Genomic DNA, 19,881 nt, shown 5'->3' on the forward strand with positions numbered 1-19,881 from the left:
GCCTGGAACATCTTTTGTGCCATAAAAAGCAAACAGTTACTCAAAAACTAATGGGTACATACCAACAGGAAACAGGAGCCACCTTGAGGGGCTCCCACTGGTAAGTTCTGGGACACTTTCAGCACCAGAAAGATTTCACTGACAAGGAATCTAAGAGCTCAGAGTAATAATCGAACAGTGAAGAGGTTTGAGAAAGGTGTTGTCAAGAGATGATACCACTTGACAACTGTATTATCAGAATAAAATATCCTCTTTTTAAAGAAATACACACAGATTATCTCCTTTCTTAGAAAATACAGACTGTTCGAGAGTAAGCTGTATATACCACACACTAACCCCTCATTACTTCTGTCATTTCATATCTGTTTACCCCTTCATCTTTATATATGCAAAAAAATGACTGAATTGAATTCATCAATAAAAATGGCAACTCTGGATACAAATAACAGGTAATTTAAAATATGTTCTCCTGTGGAATTGTTACAAAACCCACAAAGGCATTATTTTCTTAAAGCAGCGTATCCAACAGTAAAAACTATATAACTGTTACTCTGTATTTCTATGATTTTTCATTTGTTCCTTTCAGTTGCAGTACAGGTGGATCTTAGAAATTCAGGTCTCTAAATCAGGGATGAAACATTAAAGATAACCTTTCTGTGGTCTAATTCTAAACCGTAACATAAAAATGAAAGGAATGTTTGTTAAGTCAGAGTATAATCACTTGTCTAATTTCTATCACTGTTTAAATGAGAAAACAAAATACTTGCTTTCTTTGTATTTCAGTTTTTTCTCTTATTTGATGAAGATAGCCCTTCCCAGGTCAGTTGAAACTTTCTAGTATTTTTGACGGTAAATCACCAACTATTATTTGTCACTTTCAACAACTAAGGGGTCAGAAATAAAAACTATCTAAAACATCTTTGCTTTCACCTTTTGATACTGATAACCAGGGACTTGATTATACCCAATATTTACTAGAGACCAAAGTTCTAAAAACTAGACAAGATTTTGCAATAACAGAGTTCTGATCTAATCGCACATTCAGACATGAGCTGGAAGTAAAATTCACACGTAAATTCACAAAATGTAATTATAGTCAAATAATTAAGCTCACATGTATCAGATTACAAAAAAGCTAAAGTTGATTTTGGAGACAGCACTAAAAAATCCCTATCCTGGGGTTCAAAGATCTAGATTTTGGTCTCACTGTAAGATCTGGGAAAACCACAGGTTCCAAGTTACAAAAAGAGGTCACTGGACCATTACTTCTTATGTCCCTTTGCAGCTCTGAAAATGTCATAATTCTAGGAGTTGGCAAGTAGCTCATGAAAATATATTTATGCTCAGTTACCAATAACCACTGAAAAACAGTTCTTATCTCCAGAGAGATCATGACACTTGATAACCTCTATCTAAAATGTGCCCAGGAGCACCTGGGTGGCTCAGTCAGGTAAGCATCTGAATTGAGTTTCAGCTCAGGTCATGATCTTAGGGTCCTGGGTTCAAGTCCCATATCAAGCCCCACGTTAGGCTTCCATGCTCAGCACAGAGTCTGCCTGTCCCTCTTTCTCTGCTCCTCCTCTCGCTCACACATGCTCTCTCTCTCTCAGGTAAGTAAATAAAACCATTAATAAATAAAATATGCCACAACTGAGATGTGTATGGGCATAAACCAAAGACATGACCAAACCAAAAAGTTAGGACTTAAAATACTTGTGACAAGACTGTCTCTGATTCTGAGTTTTGTTGTTGTTGTTAATGGCTTATTCTGGAGGGAGGGAAGGAGCAGGGAAGCCTTTCTTAAAACAGATGGAAGAAGTAACCACATTTTTCTTGGCCCAAATTGTAATAAAGATATCACCTAGAGACGCTGGTCATAAAAATGTTTTCTATCACTAAAGCCGAAGACATGAATGAATCAACCAGTAAGGGAAGCCAACTCAACTGGCAAGAATCAGCATGCATTCTAAAAAAAAAAAGGTGTATTTGTGATTCCTGTATCTAGTCATTCCAGAAATTAACTGCCTGCACCACAATATTCTTTACGTGTTAGAGTGCTTCTCGGATTAAGTTTATATGGAGCAGTCAGAGCTCCTGCTGTGACCAACATCTTCTCGCTAACATTGTAATTGAGTTATAGCACCTGTTCTCACTCTTGAGTTTATAGACTGAAAAGAATTTTCAATAACAATATCTGCATTACTGTAATAATGAATATCTTAAATAGGATGTTTGCAAAAAATGACCATGATCGTTTCTGCCCAGTATCCTCACCTGTTGCTCTCCCACATGGACTGTGGGTCTGGCCATGTGACACACTTTGGCCATTGAAACAACAGCAAAAACCTTGTAAGCAGGGTCTTGAGAAGTGCTTCCCCATCCTACTACCACATAAAAAAAAGTGAGTGAGCCTGCTGGATGGCAAAATACCATGTGGTATGGCAAAATACCATGTGGCGTGAGGCCTCAGTCGACAGACTATCTTAGGTCTTCATGTGTCAGCCAGCCCCGGCCGCCATCACAGCAGCTGGCACTAAGCCCGGGAAGGCAGCTGCGTTCCTCACTAGAGCACCAGTGCTGCAAAGAAAGACCACTAGGTTTGAAATGGTTTGTTACACAGTAAAAACTAACTGAGATGCTGTCTCTCTCTCTCTGTCCCTCACACATACATATACACATACACACGGCTCTGTATCTACAAAAGGAGTTAGTCTTTGAGAACGCGAGTTCAAAGTCAACTAAGGTTTACTGAATACTTTCTAAGTTCCATGCTTTTGATGAGGTACTTTTGCGTGATACTGCCATCCAAACTTCATGAACACCATGTAAATGAAGGAGGGAGGGAGGAGGACCTGCCCTTACTAGGCACACAAGTATTAGACAATGTACCATTTCACTTAGTCCTCAAATCTTTAGAGGTATGTATTATTACTTCCACCTTACAGATGAGAAATCTGCCTACGATTATGCAGCTAGTTACCAACAAGGATAGGACGTGAACCCTGATCATCAGATTTTAAGACTCGGGAGCTGCATCTCATACTGCAAATTCTCCAAAATCAAAATGAAAACTCTCCTGACATGTCAGAACTGCCATTAAATTGAGTGTAGAAAGAGTGGGGGAACGGAATTTTCCCAGGAACCTTATCTTTGAACTTTTCTTTTAGCGCTGCTGAGCTAGATGATCAAGTGTGCTGGACAACAGCCTGTCCGTACTGAAAAGCCTAAGAGAATCAGTCCAAGCTGATTAAAGGCAACACTGTCCCTGGGGCTTCGACTGGCTGGTGGGCTTTTTGTTTCAAAGTGAGCTGGGGTATTTTTTCAGATGTATCCCAGGAAAAGAAGACGTTCAGCTGAAAGATAATGCCAGAAACCTGAAGCCCAGGGGAGAATGGACTGAGCAGAAAAGTCAAATTTCCCAAACAGCCATCTCTTGCTCTGATTCTTTTATCTAACGCAGGAAATGCATGAATTCCTGTACTATGAATGACCCATTTTTCTTTGCAAGCAGCATTAGGCAAGCTCAATGGACAATCTGTCTAAGCTCACAGATCGGGGGTGAAGTCATAAGCAAATGAATTCCATATTCACTTTTCTCTGAAAAATGCTGTATAAAAACAGAAGGACCCAACCACCCAATGTCCATCAGCTGAAGAATAGATAAATAAAATGCGGTATAGACACACAATGGAGTATTATTCCATGATGAAAAGGAATGAAGTACTCACACACAGTCACATGGGCTACAACACGGATGAACCCTAAAAGTATTACGCTAAGTGCAAAGAGCCAGTCACAAAACACCGTATATTCTATGTTCAGAATAGGCAAATCTGTAGAGACAAAAAGCAGGTTAGGACAGAAAGCAGGAGATGGCAAGTCACTGCTAATGCATATGGAGTTTCTTCTGGTGGTGACCAGAATTCTCTAAAGTTAGAGTGTCAGCAAAATAGGGTATTATCCATACAATGGAATTATTCAGTCACTACATGGACAAACCTTGAAAACATGAAGTGGAAGAAGCCAACACAAAGGCCACATTCTGTATGATTCGAAAACACACAAATCCAGAGACAGAAAGCAGATGAATGGTCGCCTGGAGAGAGGGACATGGGGGTAACAAGAAGTGACTGCTACCAGGACTGTGGGTTTCTTGGGAGTGTGAAGAAAATGTCTGGAATTTGACAGTGACTATGGCTACACAACCTTGCTAATATACTAAAACTCCTCAGAACTGTATTACTTTAAAATGGTGAATTTTATGACAGGTGAATTACAGCTCACCTTTTTGTGAATTACATCTCAATTAAAAATACATTTATAAAAACCAGATTGCGGTGATGGTTCCAGAACTCTGTAAACATACTAAAATGCATTGAATTGTATACTTTTAAAAAAATTTTTTTAATTTTTTTATAAACATATAATGTGTTATTAGCCCCAGGGGTGAACTGTATACTTTAAATGGGTCAATTTTACATGGTATGTGAGTTATAGATCAGTAATTCAATTTTTTAAAAAAAGAGGAAGGACCCCTTTCCTCTACAATCCACTTTGGTTTCTGGATTCACATATGCTATGGCACAATGCCAGGGTAGTCATAACTGGGAAAGAGCTTGACCAAAGACTGAAGCCCGTCTTTTCCTTTGGAGTGACCATCTGCTGGATGTTCAACTTCATGCCCTTTCATGTTTACACTCATTTTTATAAGACTGTCACTAAGTAAACCATAATGGTCACTACTCTGTCCTTAATGGCCACAATAATAACCCTTTTCTACCTTAGTTTTGTTTGAAATTAGAACAGTAGGCAAAGCCTGCATTTTCTTCTGTTTCACCTATGAGCATCTGCAAGAAAAAACTCGAGTAATCCCTCAAATGTCTCCTTCTGGCCTGGAATTTTGTGCCTTATCAGAGGGTTGTCTGTCTTGATTTTTAACCTAACCTTTATTAGACTTTGTTTTTTGTGTGGTTTTTGTTTTTGTTTTTGTTACTGGGCACCTAAGTGCTTTCTGCATAGTAACTCATTTCATTACATAAGTGACTATCCAAGTATCTATGTCTGGTCATAAATATTCCTTTGAATGTTCTTTGAAACCACTGAGAACTGCTGGAATCGTAAGTTATAGGATTCCCTGGAGGCCAACTAGAATAACTCTTCCAGTTAACCAATTTTGACAATTGCCTCTATGTAAATCGACAGGACTTCTGGGCTGTGGCGCTCACTTCTTTAAGTCTGGTGAGCTGCCACGTATCGATTCAAAGTGATCTAAATCCAAACTTCAAAGGGTTACTAACTAGAGCAATAGAGGCAGCATATCTAAAAAGATACAGGAGGTTGACAAGTGAAAATAAAAAGGGAAGACCAATTAGGAAATGTACTGCAAACATTTCCTAATTGGTCTTCTCTTTTCCGGCTTTTTCGAACTCCACATCATCCCACTGACTCTCCTAAAAAACCACTTTGTTCTATCATTTCTGATAAAAATGTCTTTATATTACCCTATGACCAAGAGAAGCAAGTTCAAACTTAGTGTGGCATTCAAGGTCCTTCCATAGCCGGTCAAAACCCACTTCAGCCAAATTGAATATTTAATATATATGTTTATGTTCCTGACTGCACCTGCTAAAACCTCCCCCAGCCCTTCTGCACATCTGGGTCCTTGCTTTCCTTCTCACAAAACCTTTTTTTTTTTTTTTTTAAAGATTTTATTTATTTATTTGACAGAGAGAGATCACAAGTAGGCAGAGAGACAGGCAGAGAGAAGGAGGAAGCAGGCTCCCTGCCGAGCAGAGAGCCCGACGCGGGACTCGATCCCAGGGCCCTGAGATCATGACCCGAGCCGAAGGCAGCGGCTTAACCCACTGAGCCACCCAGGCGCCCCATCCTTCTCACAAAACCTTTAATACTTGTCTGTACCACTTACCCAGCATTTAGCCTACAATTATATTCCTTCCATATACAAAGATCCTATACTCCCAACCAAGTTATCATCATCAAATACTACTATGTAAAGCATCCAGAGTAATATCCCAGACGTATAAGGAATTACAATGACTAGTTACAGTGTAACAGACATTCCATAAATACTAGATCATGATAATGACAAATATCATCTTCCCCTTTAAACCTATTTTAACCTATTTTAAACCCCTTTAAACCTAACTCCTGGTCAGCAGCAAATGCCTCATTTGGTTTTTGTACACTATACAGTAATAACACAAGTGATGACCTAATAAATACTTTTTGTTTGGCATTACATATTTATTGTTAACAAATACAGATTCCAACTTGCTACTTTTTACAGCATAGACACTTGAGAATCACCTTTTTCTACGTAGAGCCATTTAAGTTGAACAAAATGCATCTCCAGGGGCGTCTGGATGGCTCAGTGGGTTAAAGCCTCTGTCTTCGGCTCAGGTCATAATCCCAGGGCCCTGGGATGGAGCCCCACATCGGGCTCTCTGCTCAGCAGGGAGCCCGCTTCCCCCTCTCTCTGCCTGCCTCTCTGCCTACTTGTGATCTCTGTCTGTCAAATAAATAAATAAAATCTTTAAAAATAAAAAATGGATCTCCATTCCTTTGCTGAACAAGAACAGGCAGGTCAGAACAGCTTAGAGCACCAGAGAAATATATTCCCTTAACCAGTCACAACTGATTTGTCTGCCTCTTAGGCATAAGAGCCAAAGCACATCTTTTAGGACTCATTTTCCCTTGTTCTTCATTACTTTCATGCTACTGCTCTCTGTCTTGGAAAATACAGTTCCCCCATGGCTATTCTTGGCTCTCCTTTCACCAATTTAACTATAATGTAGCACCTTATCTTCCCAAAAATATAGGCCTTGAGCCCTTCGCCCAAGTCACACTGAGATTTGCTACTTTCATATCCTAATATGTGGTCTGGCAGGGTGTTTCGAATGAATTTTCAGGCACCACGTGTCTGTGCTTTTTGGCTCATCCCAAAAGAATCAAGAATGTTAATGGTTTCCAACGATAAAACTGAGCCCCAGCATCTGGACACAATTAGGAAAACTGCACAAACAATTAGGATTTAGTCTCCACTCTGGCAAGATAACCTTGAACTATTTGTGCAATTGTGAGAAAAGTCTAAGGGCCAAGACCCCACTCTTCTCCTGTAAATCCCACCCAGCAGAAAGCCGCTGATAAATGCACGGTGAACTGCAGCGATTATCTTTCAGGGAGAGAAAAAAATCCAGGCAGTAAGAAATGCCACAGTATTAAGATAACAGTTTGAAACTTAACAAAGGAAGGCTCAGGTGGATCCAAAGTCTAGCCTTTTTTAAAATCTGACATCTTGTATTTTGAGCTACTTAACAGATTCTCAAAACACCTATATCTTATTGCCAAGAAATGTGACACACACGCACATACTCAAACACCCACTCACTTGCTCTCATCGCGGCACATTTCTAAACCATTACTGAAACTGACAGGTAACCGTCCTTTAGTTCGACCATTTTCTTTTTCTTTTACTTTTTTTAAGATTTGATTTATTTATTTGCCAGAGAGAAAGAGGGAGAAAGAGGGTTCGTACAAGCAGGGGGAGCGGCAGGCAGAGGGAGAAGCAGGCTCCCCGCTGAGCAAGTAGCCTGATGTGGGACTTGATCCCAGGGCCCCATGATCATCCCCAAGCTGAAGGCAGACACTTTAACCAACTGAGCCACCCAGGCATACCAGTTCAACCACTTTCATGCAAGTTGCACAGGCAAAGAGGCAGCACTTACAAAACACAATTAGAATGAAGTATGAAAACATAAAAATACATAAAAACATAACTAGCAAGAGAAAACGAATTAGGATGAGAAAAGCACCTTTGGTCGAAGGAACATGTAGGCCCAATTAAAAAGCCACTGCCATTCATTAAAATACCCATGAACTTATATTACTTACCATTTTCAAGCATTTACAGGCTCAGTATTTTATATACGTTAATTCATATCATCTTAACAGCACTACAAAGTAGGAACTTTTACGGCCCATTTTTTCAGGCAAGGAAACTGAGGCTCAAAGAAAAGGAAGTAACTTGCCAAGGCAGAACAAAGTTGTTTATAAGATTCTGAGCAAGTTTTTTTTTTTTTTTTTTAAGATTTTATTTATTTATTTGACAGAGATAGAGCAAGACACAGCGAGAGAGGGAACAAAAGCAGGAGGAGTGGCAAAGGGAGAAGCAGGCTTCCCACTGAGCAGGGATCCCAATACAGGGCTCAATCCCAGGAACCTGGAATCATGACTTGAGCCGAAGGCAGACGCGTAATGACTGAGCCACCCAGAAGCCCCAAGATTCTGAGCAAGTTTCAGAGCAAAGATTCTGACTCCAAAAATCAATGTTCTTCCCATAATCCCTTTTACTGTCTCCTACCCTTATTAAGAGATACATTTCTAACAAAATGAACTGTTTTACGTTTTAGCTTTACCAATGCATGTGTAACTATACCAATGCATGTGAAACTCTCAGACACTGCTGTGAGTGGCAAAGACACACACGGACACTTAATATTCTCCGGCGACAGTTTTAAACATCCTGAGGAGATCAGAAATTGGGACACTAAAACTACTGTGGCAAAAGAAGGGTTAAAATACCTGCAGTACTTATGTCCTATTTACCATCCTTGCAAAATGCTATCACTGGAGTCAGGGAGAATGAGACCGAGAACACACAAGGGACACAGCGTTTTAACGATCCCCTCCAGGTGTCAAGAAAATAGGCTTTGAGTCAAGAATTTCCATCCTCTGCAGCACTGAAAGTAGTATCTGATGGATGGTGTTGAAATAAAATCATTTCAACAGGAGCCTGGGCTTTCGTTTTGACATGAGGAAACTTATGGCTACAATAGGGGCCTTCATGAGACTTAGGAATTTCTGGAGAACTACAAATACACAGTATTTTCACCACGTAATACTATCACAGGAATTTGCCCAAACTGTGCTCCTGAGTTGTCCTAACATAAGTATGCCACTCGCTTTAATATTCTATTTCCAAGAGATTAATTTGGCCATTGCTCTAGAATAAAAATTGGAAATTTCTCAATGGTGTGCAAGTTTTAAATAGAAATCACCTACTTACTCCCTTTCACGAGTCTAATTTAAAAGGCTTAAGTCAGAACTTGGACACTGGAAGATGAAAGTTTCTTTTTTTAAGATTTTATTTATTTATTTTGACAAAGAGAAGCGTGTGCACATGTGCATGCGCAGGCTGGGGGAGGGACAGAGGGAGAGGGAGAAGCAGGCTCCCCACTGAGCAAGGAGCCCAATGTGGGACTGGATCCCAGGACCCTGGGATCATGACCAAAGCTGAAGACAGATGCTTAACCAACTGATTCACCCAGGTGTCCCTGGAAGACGGAAAGATTGATGCCACGGATTCAACCCTTTTAAACTAGAATGCCCACTGCCACCTCTACTATTCAACACTGTACTGGAGGTCTTGGTAAGAAAGAAAAATATATAAGGATCAAAAGAAAGTAGTAAGATTGACTTCTGTAGAGTCAATATGGAACAGATTAGGTGAAAACTAAAGAGGCAACAAAACTATAAGTTGCCATTGTTAATATACTTTGATACACAAATAACGTTCCCCAAGTCAGCTCTGTACCAGAATTTTAAGTTTTATGTAAAATTTTTATTTAATTCCTTTTTAGCTGATGATGATTGCAAAACTACATCCACGGCACTGTGGTACAGAAAGAAAGCGTCAGTTCTGGTGAAGGTCTACTGAGAAATCCGGGAAGAGAGAGGAAAAGTTTAAACTATTTTGAGACGTTTTGGCAGACTTCAGTTTTATTTGAACTTCGCCAAGTATGAGGTATCCAATTTCCTACCTAAATAAAATAAAGACACTGTCCTAGTGTTGCTGCACTTACTTAAAATAGATTTTTAAATAAATAAACGACAGTCTTGAGGGAGAATAAAGCCTACTACAGAAAGGGGATTTGTGAACGTAGGTGGGGGCAGGGGGTGGGGGACAAGGGGAACACACCATTCTAACCATGACCTGTTACAGAGCTCCCTCTGCTGGTCCAGAGAAAGAACAACAATCCTTACACTGACTACAACCTCTCCTGTGAGTTCAGATCTTTGGAGCAAAGTTCTTGTCTTTATATCTTTGGGGCAAAGTTCCTGTATAGCTCTTACCAAAAACAAAAACAAAAACAAAAAACCCCACACTTAAGTACACAAATAGAAGACATCTTCCCAAATCCCCAAACTGATATTTTATCCAGACACAAGTTTTCAAAGTACTGCACGCAGACCGCGTTCCACGGTTCTTAGAAGTTCCCGAGGTCTCTTGTTAAGACGGCCAGGTCTCACCCCACTCTGATCCTCCCCCTCTAGCTGCAAATGGATTCTTTCTTGTCGATTCAGATATACACAACCACAGCCTGCTCCCTGACACAGAATCCACTGTTAAGCCTACCATCACAGGCAGGCTCCCTTGGAGAACCACCTGTCCTTCGCTACTGGAACTGCTGGGGAAACTTGTAGAGTGGCCAGTTATTCACACAACCAGCAAAGCAGAGGTACATTCCTGCAGGCTGGAGCTCACCAACATATAATCTGTAACATGAGCCTCAACCACTTAATAAAAAGGCTCTGCCAAAGTGGAAATATAACATAATAAGCTTTGAAATCAAACATTATCTGGCTTGAAGCCGCCGCTCTTCTGTTACTCACTGTGTGATCACGAGCAAGTTACTTAATCTCTTCGCAATTTCATTTCTGCTGCTATAAAATGAGAGGTGGCTATATTTACCGCACAGCATGATACTAATGATTAATACGGGAAACGCTGCAAAGGATTAAGCACAATGCCTGATACATATTAAGGGCTTAATCATTAATGGCTATTAACGGTTATAATGCTTATCTTCCTGAGTAGAATAGACAAAGAGTTTATATATAATACATAATTGGTTCTAGGAAAAAGAAAAAGATTATCTCTGGAATCTCCTCAGAAGCCAGGCCCCGTCTGAATCATGAATTTTGATGAGCTTTGTATTAGCTCTAATGACCACTCATGTTAAGAGTGGGCTTCCAAACAAACTAGAAGTTCAGCAGAAGGAAAGGAGCACAGACTCTAGATTTCAGATTACCAGCACTGGCTCTTACTTGCCATGTGACCACGAGCAAATAACAATCTCTCTATCAAGTCTTCCCTGGTGGAGAAAGTAGAGACCTAGCCTCACTATAGACAGTCCAAGACGACTGAATGGGCGGAAGCACTAGAGGCCCCTGCTTCTCTAAACACTTGAAAATTCAAGGCTTAACAAAACAGAAACATTGTAGTGCTCAAAACGAGAACAGGAAACTCTACGAATGGCAAAAGCAACAGAGGAACCCAAAGCACTGAAGTGAATGGCCCTCTGGGAAAACCAAACCAAAGAGACTAGTTTTTTTTTTTTTTTTTTAAAGATTTTATTTATTTATTTGACAGAGAGAGATCACAAGTAGACAGAGAGGCAGGCAGAGAGAGAGAGAGAAGCAGGCTCCCTGCTGAGCAGAGAGCCCGACGTGGGACTCGATCCCAGGACCCTGAGATCATGACCTGAGCCGAAGGCAGCAGCTTAACCCACTGAGCCACCCAGGCGCCCCAAAGAGACTAGTTTTAAGCCTGATGTGGGAACAGGAACCGGGATAAAGACAGGAGCCAACATACGTCTATACAAAGGAAGCTAGAACTCAATTCCTAGCACAAAGGAAGAAGCTAGGACAAACTACTCACGAGCTCAAGGACATGGCTTAGGAATGGCTTCTGCCTGTGTGAGGGGTGGAAGAGTCAACTTCTAGAAATGTAATTCCCTTGGCTGTACCACAAGCACACTACAGAAACAAGAAATAATCTAAGACTCCTGGAATGAAATACCCTTAGGGCCCCAAAGGGACACCCATGCAACTCAAGGAACATAAGAGACCTCCGAAGAAGATGCTTCCCAATGAAGATAAGCCCACAAACAAAAATCACAAAGTGTAAGAAGAAATCTAACAGCATGAGAAATAGCAGACACAATAAACAGCAGAAATTAGACCCAAGAAACTCAAGATAATAGACTGATCTAAAAAATACCTGATGAGCACCTGGGTGGCTTAGTCAGTTAAGTGTCCATTTCTTCGTTCCGGCTTGGGTCATGATCCTGAGGTTGTGGATCAAGCCCCACGTGGTGGGTGGGGGTAGTTAAAAGGGCTTGCTGAGCTGAGCACTGAGCCTGCTTGGGATTCTCTCTTATCTTTCCCTCTGCCCCCCATCCTCACCCCCGTTCTCTGTTCTTTCTCTCTCTCTCAAAAAATATTAATTTTAAAAAAAAACTTAAAATAATATTCAAAGAGATAAAGGAATAACATTTGTAACATAAGACTAGAACACTACAAAAGAAAACCAGATGTAAAAATAACTAATTAGGGGCACCTGGGTGGCCCAGTGGGTTAAAGCCTCTGCCTTCCGCTCAGGTCATGATCCCGGAGTCCTGGGATCGAGCCCCACATCAGGGTCTCTGCTCAGTGGGGAGCCTGCTTCCTCCTCTCTCTCTGCCTGCTTCTCTACCTTTTTGTGATCTCTGTCTGTCAAATAAATGAATTAAAATCCTTTAAAAAAATTAAAAAATATGGGGCGCCTGGGTAGCTTAGTGGTTGAGGCCTCTGCCTTCGGCTCGGGTCATGATCTCAGGGTCCTAGGGTCCTGGGGTCCTGGGATCGAGCCCCGAATTGGGCTCTCTGCTCAGCAGGGAATCTGCTTCCCCCTCTCTCTCTGCCTGCCTCTCTACCTACTTGTGATCTCTCTCTGTGTGTCAAAAAAGTAAATGAAATCTTTAAAAAAATTAAAAAATTTTAAAAATTAAAAAAAATAATAACTAATTAAAACTTCTAGGAAGCAGGGCACCTTGGGTCGCTCAGTCAGCTAAGCATCTGCCTTTGGCTTAGGTCATGATTCCAGAGTTCTGGGGTCAAACCCCGACATTGGGCTCACTGCTCAGCAGGGAGCCTGCTTCTCCCTCTGCCCCTCCCCTGCTTGTGCTTGTTCTCTCTCTCTCTCAAATAAATAAATAAAATATTAAAGAAAAAAAAAACTTCTAGGAAGCAAAAAATTTTTCTATGAAATAAACTCCATGTCTGGGTCAAACTGTTGATTTGACGCGGCTAAAAAAGGAATGATAGAATTAGAAATAAATCCAGAGAAAACACCCAGAAAGTGGCATAGAGACTTAAAACATGGGAAATAAAAAGAAGTGGATACAAAGGGAGAAACCAAGTCCTCTGATACCTATTCCCCTGACAGAATGTAAAGTGGTACAAACTTCAGAGGGCGATACAGCAGCGTCACAATGTGACGCAATTACACATGAAACTATTCAAATACTTCTGAAAACTTTGTCAGGAAAAGCAACATTTATGTAAGAAGATCCCCCTGGTGAAAAATTATGAACAACCAAAATGTCTAGCAACGGATAAATGATTTAAAAACCTTGTTAAGTGTGATAAATATAAAAAAAGGGTTTTGCAGCACCTTGGAAAATGCATACACTTACTGAGTGGAAAATAATCAGAAAATAGAGTATCTAGGCAAATTATTACCGCATAGGAATCATATAGGTGCACAGTCAAAAACAGGCATTCTTTATTGGAGTGAAAGGGTAAACTACTCTAACAGTCGATTCATACTGCTGTAATAATGTTGGTATAATAATTTTTAATATAGTAAATGAGAATAGGAGCAAATTAAATTAACTTCTCAAAGACAAGGAATAAGTTTTTACAAAGATCTGTAAAATATAGTCAATTGTCAAAAAGTGTACCAAAAATTTCAGAAAAGTGTCTGACCTAGATGTCTTACACAAATTATGTATGTGAGCCTTCCAATTTTCTTGTTACTGTTTCTTTAAAACTAGAAAGGAAAATGAGGTTCTCTGAAACTAATGCAAACAGCTATAGGGATAGGTCTTTTTTGTTGAGTTTATCAAGGGTAATAGTTACAATGTTCGAGAATTAAACATTTCACAGGTCAAAGAAGACACTAGATGAAAGCCTATTTATTTTCACAAATTTCAACTTCTAGAAACTTCAGTTCTATATTAGTCACGAGTTATACAATCCTTATAGATGTGTGGACTATTTGCGCTCTAAGAGAAAAGGAAAGTACATAAATTTAATAATTCTTTAATTTTACTGACTAAAGCACGGAGGCCTGTACAAGGAAAGTGACTTCTCCAAAACAACACAGAGAGCTAGCCTCTGAGCCAATCTTGGTCAGACAGTCTTTAAATGTTTGAAACTAATTCTGAAGAAATGGTATGATCTCTGAGATTTGCTTTAAATTAACTGAGTTTATTTTCTTTGGGGGAGCCTGAGGTATGACGGGCAGTGAGTTAATCAGGTTTGAAACTGGATTATAGGTCCACTGGGGTCAGTCATGGTATTATTCTGTGCAATTATGCACATTTTAATTTCTCATGATGAAAAAGTTTAAATAATATCTAAAATAGTAAGTGGTTGAGATCTCAAAATAAGTGGCAAATCTGTCAAACCTGTGGCCCAAAATCAGAATTACCAGACGTGTAGCAGATGACTGGTGACCTGAGTTTATTTAATGTCATTCAGCTGTGATTGCTGAGGTTTTTAAACGGTTTTCCATCATGACTGTAATAAAAGATGCATGTTTCTCATTAGACACGCGAAACTACCCAAGCTCAGAAATTGAACAAACAACCCACTGAATGAATTAGCACTTTAAATACATTTGGAAAATTACATTTGGAACAAAATTAATTCTTTAAATTAAAAAAAGGGCAGATTTTCCATAACATGCGCATGCACAACAGATGTTAATGAACCCGCCTCGCTACACTACACAGTGATTAAAATCATCTGTATGATTAAAGCCCTTAAAACAAGTAGAAGATAAAGCACTCAGAATCAATGAAAAGACTAGAGGTCAGCACCTCTCCTTACTGCAAAACCTTCCTAACAAATCACACTGGCTACTTAAAAACAAAACAAAAAACACTAAATTTAGTAAATAGCATTCACTTGATTATTTATGTAACAGACAACACATTTCTAGAGTGCTTCGATCTGGAGAGTAGGGAATGAAACATATCCAAGAACTCTGAATGAGGTAAGAATTTAAAGGGACTAGCAGGATGACAATGCTTTTATAAACTCTTATAAATATCCATTTTTTTAAGGTTGCCCTCATGCCCATGACCCCTCTCTCTGTGAAGTTAATAAATAAAATCTAAAAAATAAAATAAAGGGCATCTGGGTGACTCAGTCAGTTAAGCAGCTGCCTTCGGCTCAGGTCATGATCCCAGGGGCCTGGGATTGAGCCCCGCATCTGGCTCCCTGCTTGGTAGAGAGCCTGCTTCTCCCTCTCCCTCTGCCTACTTGCGCTCTCTCTCTCTGTCAAATAAATAAATAAAATTTTTTAAAATAAATAAATAGTAAAAAATAAAATAAAATATATATAATCCTACTACCGATAACTACTTTTAATAACTGATTTGTTTACCTCCAACCTTTCGGGGTTTTCTTTCAGTTTTTTTTCTATGTATACATTATGTGTAATTTATCTTCTTACTTTTATAAAACTGGTATTTTTTAAAATAATTATCTTCTAACTTTTATAAAACTGCTATAATTTTGCTTCTTTCTTTCCTCACTTAACAATATATCATAAGTACTTCCCTAACTCACTAAATACTTACCCCCAGGGGGCACCTGGGTGGCTCAGTGGGTTAAAGTCTCTGCCTTCAGCTCAGGTCATGATCTCAGGGTCCTGGGATCAAGCCCCGAATGCGGGAAGGGGGAGTCTCTGCTCAGCGGGGAGCCTGCTTCCTCCTCTCCCTCTGCCTGCCTCTCTACCTGCTTGTGATCTCTGTCAAATAAAATCTTTAAAAAAAATAATTTCCCCCCCAAACAGGATTTTTATTATTTCTGTATGGTATAAGAGTCCCACTTAAGGATGTACCATAAATTTATTTGACCAACCATCTGCTACTAAACATTTAAATTAATCCAGATTTTTCTTTTTTTACAATTATAAGCAACATGTTTGGAAAAATTCTTGAATATAATTTGTCTCAATCTTCGATTATTTTCTTGGACCCGATTCCTAGAAGTGGAATGTACCGGGTCCAAGGTCTGAACCTTTTAAACTCTTGATGCATACCGCATTCCAGAAAAGTTATACCAATTTACACATCCATCACCACTACTATTACTCTCCCACCACCTGTATCCTTCTGACCAGAATCCAAACACAGATGATGAGCCCTGGCCTCTCAAGAGAAAAAGGTAAAAAAGAAAACCCTTTCTCTTCATAAACAAAGGGCTGATTATAGATACACAGACCTGAAAGGTGAAAAGCAGAGGGTGCTGCCTGGGGCCCAGAGCCTAGATCTGCTCACTCAGGTCACAAGAAAGCAGCCGCAGGCCCCTTGCACTGGCCCACCCTCCTCTCGCCTGCTGCGACTGTGGGTACACCGCTCCCTCTGCTGGAACACCTCCGCCTGCCCTACTCACTGCCAACCCTCCTGATTTTCCTCCAGAATTCTTCAGTAATCCCCAATGCAGACTGAATACTTTTCCACTCTGCTTTGACAAGCACCTAGATTACCTCTATTTTAGAACTTGTTTCACATGCTAAAGTGTAATTAATTAATGGTCTGCCCACTACACGAGACAATGAGTTCCTTTGGGGAAAGGACTGTTTCTTCAGCACCTGGCAAAGTCCCTGGGAGACAGCACTGAAGAAAAATTCATAAATGAGTTCATCCCAAAGCAGGGAGTCTAGAGCAGGGGTTAGAGAACTTTTTCTGTAAAGAACTAGAGAACAAACATTTCAGGCTTTGCAGGCCACACGGTCTCTGCAACAACCACTCACTCTGCTTCGGTGGCACAAAAGCAGTCACAGACAATATGTAAATGAATGGACACGGCTATGTTCTGATAAAAGTTTACTGCCAAAACCAGGTGCCGGGCTGGATTTGGCCTGTGAACCACAGGTTGCTGCTCCCTGGTTTAAAGGAAGGACCTTTAAACTTTAAAAAGTCAGGGAGGAAAGATAATGAAAAGATCATAAAGACTTAAGGCTATGAAAGTCTCGGGCTCAAATGTGCGTCCAGAACTCAATTATTTCCATTTGTATTCCAAATTCCTTTCCTCTGTGAGTTGGTCTGTGATGCAGAGTAAGGAACGGGGAACACAGAAGATCAGAGGAGATGACAGCAGCCGGAGATGGGAGCCAAGCCCTAGTGTCAGGCCGCGGCCACAGGCCAAAAAGGATGAGCAGGCTAAGAAGTGCAGCAGAGATTCAACTAGAAGGGACGCGACTGGACTTTCAAAGCTGGACAGTCATCCTAACTACTGACTATCAGAAAACAGAAAATGGACTGAAGACATCTACAGTAAATAGTTCAGAGTCTCAACACACTTTGAATTATGCATCAGAACAACAGACGGGCTTGCCTCCGCGGAGCGAAGGAGGAGAAAAGCACAACGTTCAACGAGAGGGGCCGCTCTGGTTCCAAAGAAGGCCCTTCCTCGCTGCTGAGGCGTTCTTGCCTCTGCTGTCTCAGGCCAACTCTCCTCTCCTGCACTCCGCCCTGCCCTCACCCTGCACAACCAGAAAATGACTCCAGCCTGAGCCCGTGTGGACCACAAGAGCCTGTTTTCTCTGCAATGCGTAAGGGTTGTCTGAGGAGAGAGTACATTTAAGCAGAGCCTTACTTTTCATGGTCCCTTCCTCTTCCTCATCCTCTGCGTTGATCACCATGGTGCCCAGCTGCGACGGCAATGTGTCCCCATGCTCGATCATAGTGCTGGCTCCGTCACTCGCGGCGCTGGCTACCCGGACAGTACCCATCTCATCACCTGCTGCTCGAACCATGGTGCCGGAGTCCATCTCATCCTCCTCCTGTGAAGGGCAAAACCTCAAGTCAGGCCCGACTGGATCGAAAGGCCTGAGTCCTTGGAATTACTATTATTGATCTCAGTGCAAGCATTTCAGGATTTGATGCCAACAGGGGTGCTAGACCCATACCTCTGAGAAGTGAGAGCACTCTTACTTAACCAAAGAAGATCATAAAGGCAGCCAGGCAAGAGTGGCATATCTAACCCGGGAGGACCCTCTCCCTCTCCCCTTCCTCTCTCCTTCATAAGAGTTTCACCACAGAGGGGTGCCTGGCTGGCTCAGTCAGAGGAGCCCATGGCTCTTGATCTCAGGGTCATGAGTGTAAGCCCCTGTGAGTACAGCCATTTTTTTTTTAAAGATTTTACCCATTAATTTAATAGAAGGCACAAGCAGGGGGAGCAGCAGAGGGAGAGGGAGAAGCAGTCTCCCCGCCAAGCAGGGAGCCCGATGCGGAACTCGATCCCAGAACCCCGGGATCACAACCCGAGCCGAAGGTAGAAGCTCAACCATTTGAGCCACCCAGGCACCCCTGGGTTTGTTTGTTGTTGTTGTTTTTTTTGTTTTTTTTTTGTTGTTTTTTAAAGATTTTATTTTTTATTTATTTGACAAAGAGAAATCACAAGTACACTGAGAGGCAGGCAGAGAGAGAGAGAAGGAAGCAGGCTCCCTGCCGAGCAGAGAGCCCGATGCGGGACTCGATCCCAGGACCCTGAGATCATGACCCGAGCCGAAGGCAGCGGCTTAACCCACTGAGCCACCCAGACGCCCTGTTTTTGTTTTTTAAAGATTTTATTTATTTATTTGACAGAGAGAGAGAGATCACAAATAGGCAGAGAGACAGACGGAGAGAGAGATGAGGAGAAGCAGGCTCCCTGCTGAGCAGAGAGCCCTATGCGGGACTCGATCCCAGGCCCCTGGGATCATGACCTGAGCCGAAGGCAGAGGCTTAATCCACTGAGCCACCCAGGCGCCCTGCCCTGTTTTTTTTTTTAAATAGTTTTACAACAGGGGCACCTGGGTGGTTCAGTGGGTTAAAGCCTCTGCCTTCGGCTCAGGTTATGATCCCAGGGTCCTGGGATCGAGCCCCACATCGGGCTCTCTGCTCAGTGGGAAGCCTGCCTCCTCCTCTCTCTCTCTCTCTGCCTACTTGTGATCTCTGTCTGTCAAATAAATAAATAAAATCTTTTTTAAAATAATAGTTTTACAACATAGAGGTGCACACCCTTGGAATCTCAGGCTTATGAGGGAGTCTGCAGGTATAAAATGTACATTTTAGTACTGATCCTTGATTCCCCCAAAGGGCATGAAAAACCAAGATTCAGACCTGAACATTTGCTTTTCCAAATTTAAAAAAAATGAGAAAAAAAAAAGGTAAATGGAAGAAATGATAAGGGGGCCAGAGAGTAAAATTTGGAAGTGTCTTAGGAAGCACTGTGAGAATGAGCACGGCCTCAGCAAGCCCTTAGCAGTGTCCCGGGCAGACCGTAATCATGCAAGGAGCATCCCCAGCCCCAGGCCGACCTGTTGCCCCCACTCATCTCCCCTGAGCCGGCAATCAGGAAATAACACGCACGAATGCCCGAGGCCCACAGCGGGGCCTGCCACTCACGGAGTTCTCGTCGTCGTCCTGGTCCACCTCCCGCTGCTGGGCTTCCTGGCGTTTCAGCTTCACATCCATGGCCTCGTTAATTAGGTCCCGCAGGATCGACACCCCCTTGGCGCTCTTGACGAACGGGTGCTTCAATGAGAAAGACGACGACACTGGAGATGGTATCGAGGGCACCAGTGCCCACCCAGCGCCTGGCGCACTGGAGGGACTGGATACCATCTGCTCAGTCCACAAATCTCTTCTTTCTCTTTCTCTTTTGGGTGAGCGCCATGTGCCACACTCACTTTATAACTCTGACCAGACGCACATTCGGGCTTTGCCCATCTTTTTCAGCCTGGCTGCCAAAGTCTCC

The 19,881-nt window shown here is 41.7% G+C and overlaps 1 protein-coding gene and 1 long non-coding RNA gene across 6 annotated transcripts in view; both read right to left on the reverse strand.

Moving 5' to 3' along the window:
• The window catches only part of STK4 (serine/threonine kinase 4), a 95,404-nt gene that overhangs the window by 47,263 nt on the left and 28,260 nt on the right, over nucleotides 1-19,881 (reverse strand). For all 5 annotated transcript variants that reach the window (XM_032350558.1, XM_032350561.1, XM_032350562.1 and 2 more), the window contains 2 exons: nucleotides 19,530-19,658; nucleotides 17,737-17,923 (listed from right to left, as the gene is read on the reverse strand). In XM_032350558.1, the coding sequence (XP_032206449.1) occupies nucleotides 17,737-17,923; nucleotides 19,530-19,658 (316 nt within the window). The remainder of the gene's footprint in view (nucleotides 1-17,736; nucleotides 17,924-19,529; nucleotides 19,659-19,881) is intronic.
• Nucleotides 4,428-6,427, reverse strand: LOC116594913. Its single transcript, XR_004287459.1, has 2 exons — nucleotides 5,901-6,427; nucleotides 4,428-5,683 (listed from the first exon to the last, which is right to left on the reverse strand). It is a non-coding gene; the product is annotated as an uncharacterized LOC116594913 (long non-coding RNA).

Source organism: Mustela erminea, chromosome 7 (genome assembly GCF_009829155.1).
Source record: "Mustela erminea isolate mMusErm1 chromosome 7, mMusErm1.Pri, whole genome shotgun sequence".
Lineage (NCBI taxonomy): Eukaryota > Metazoa > Chordata > Mammalia > Carnivora > Mustelidae > Mustela > Mustela erminea.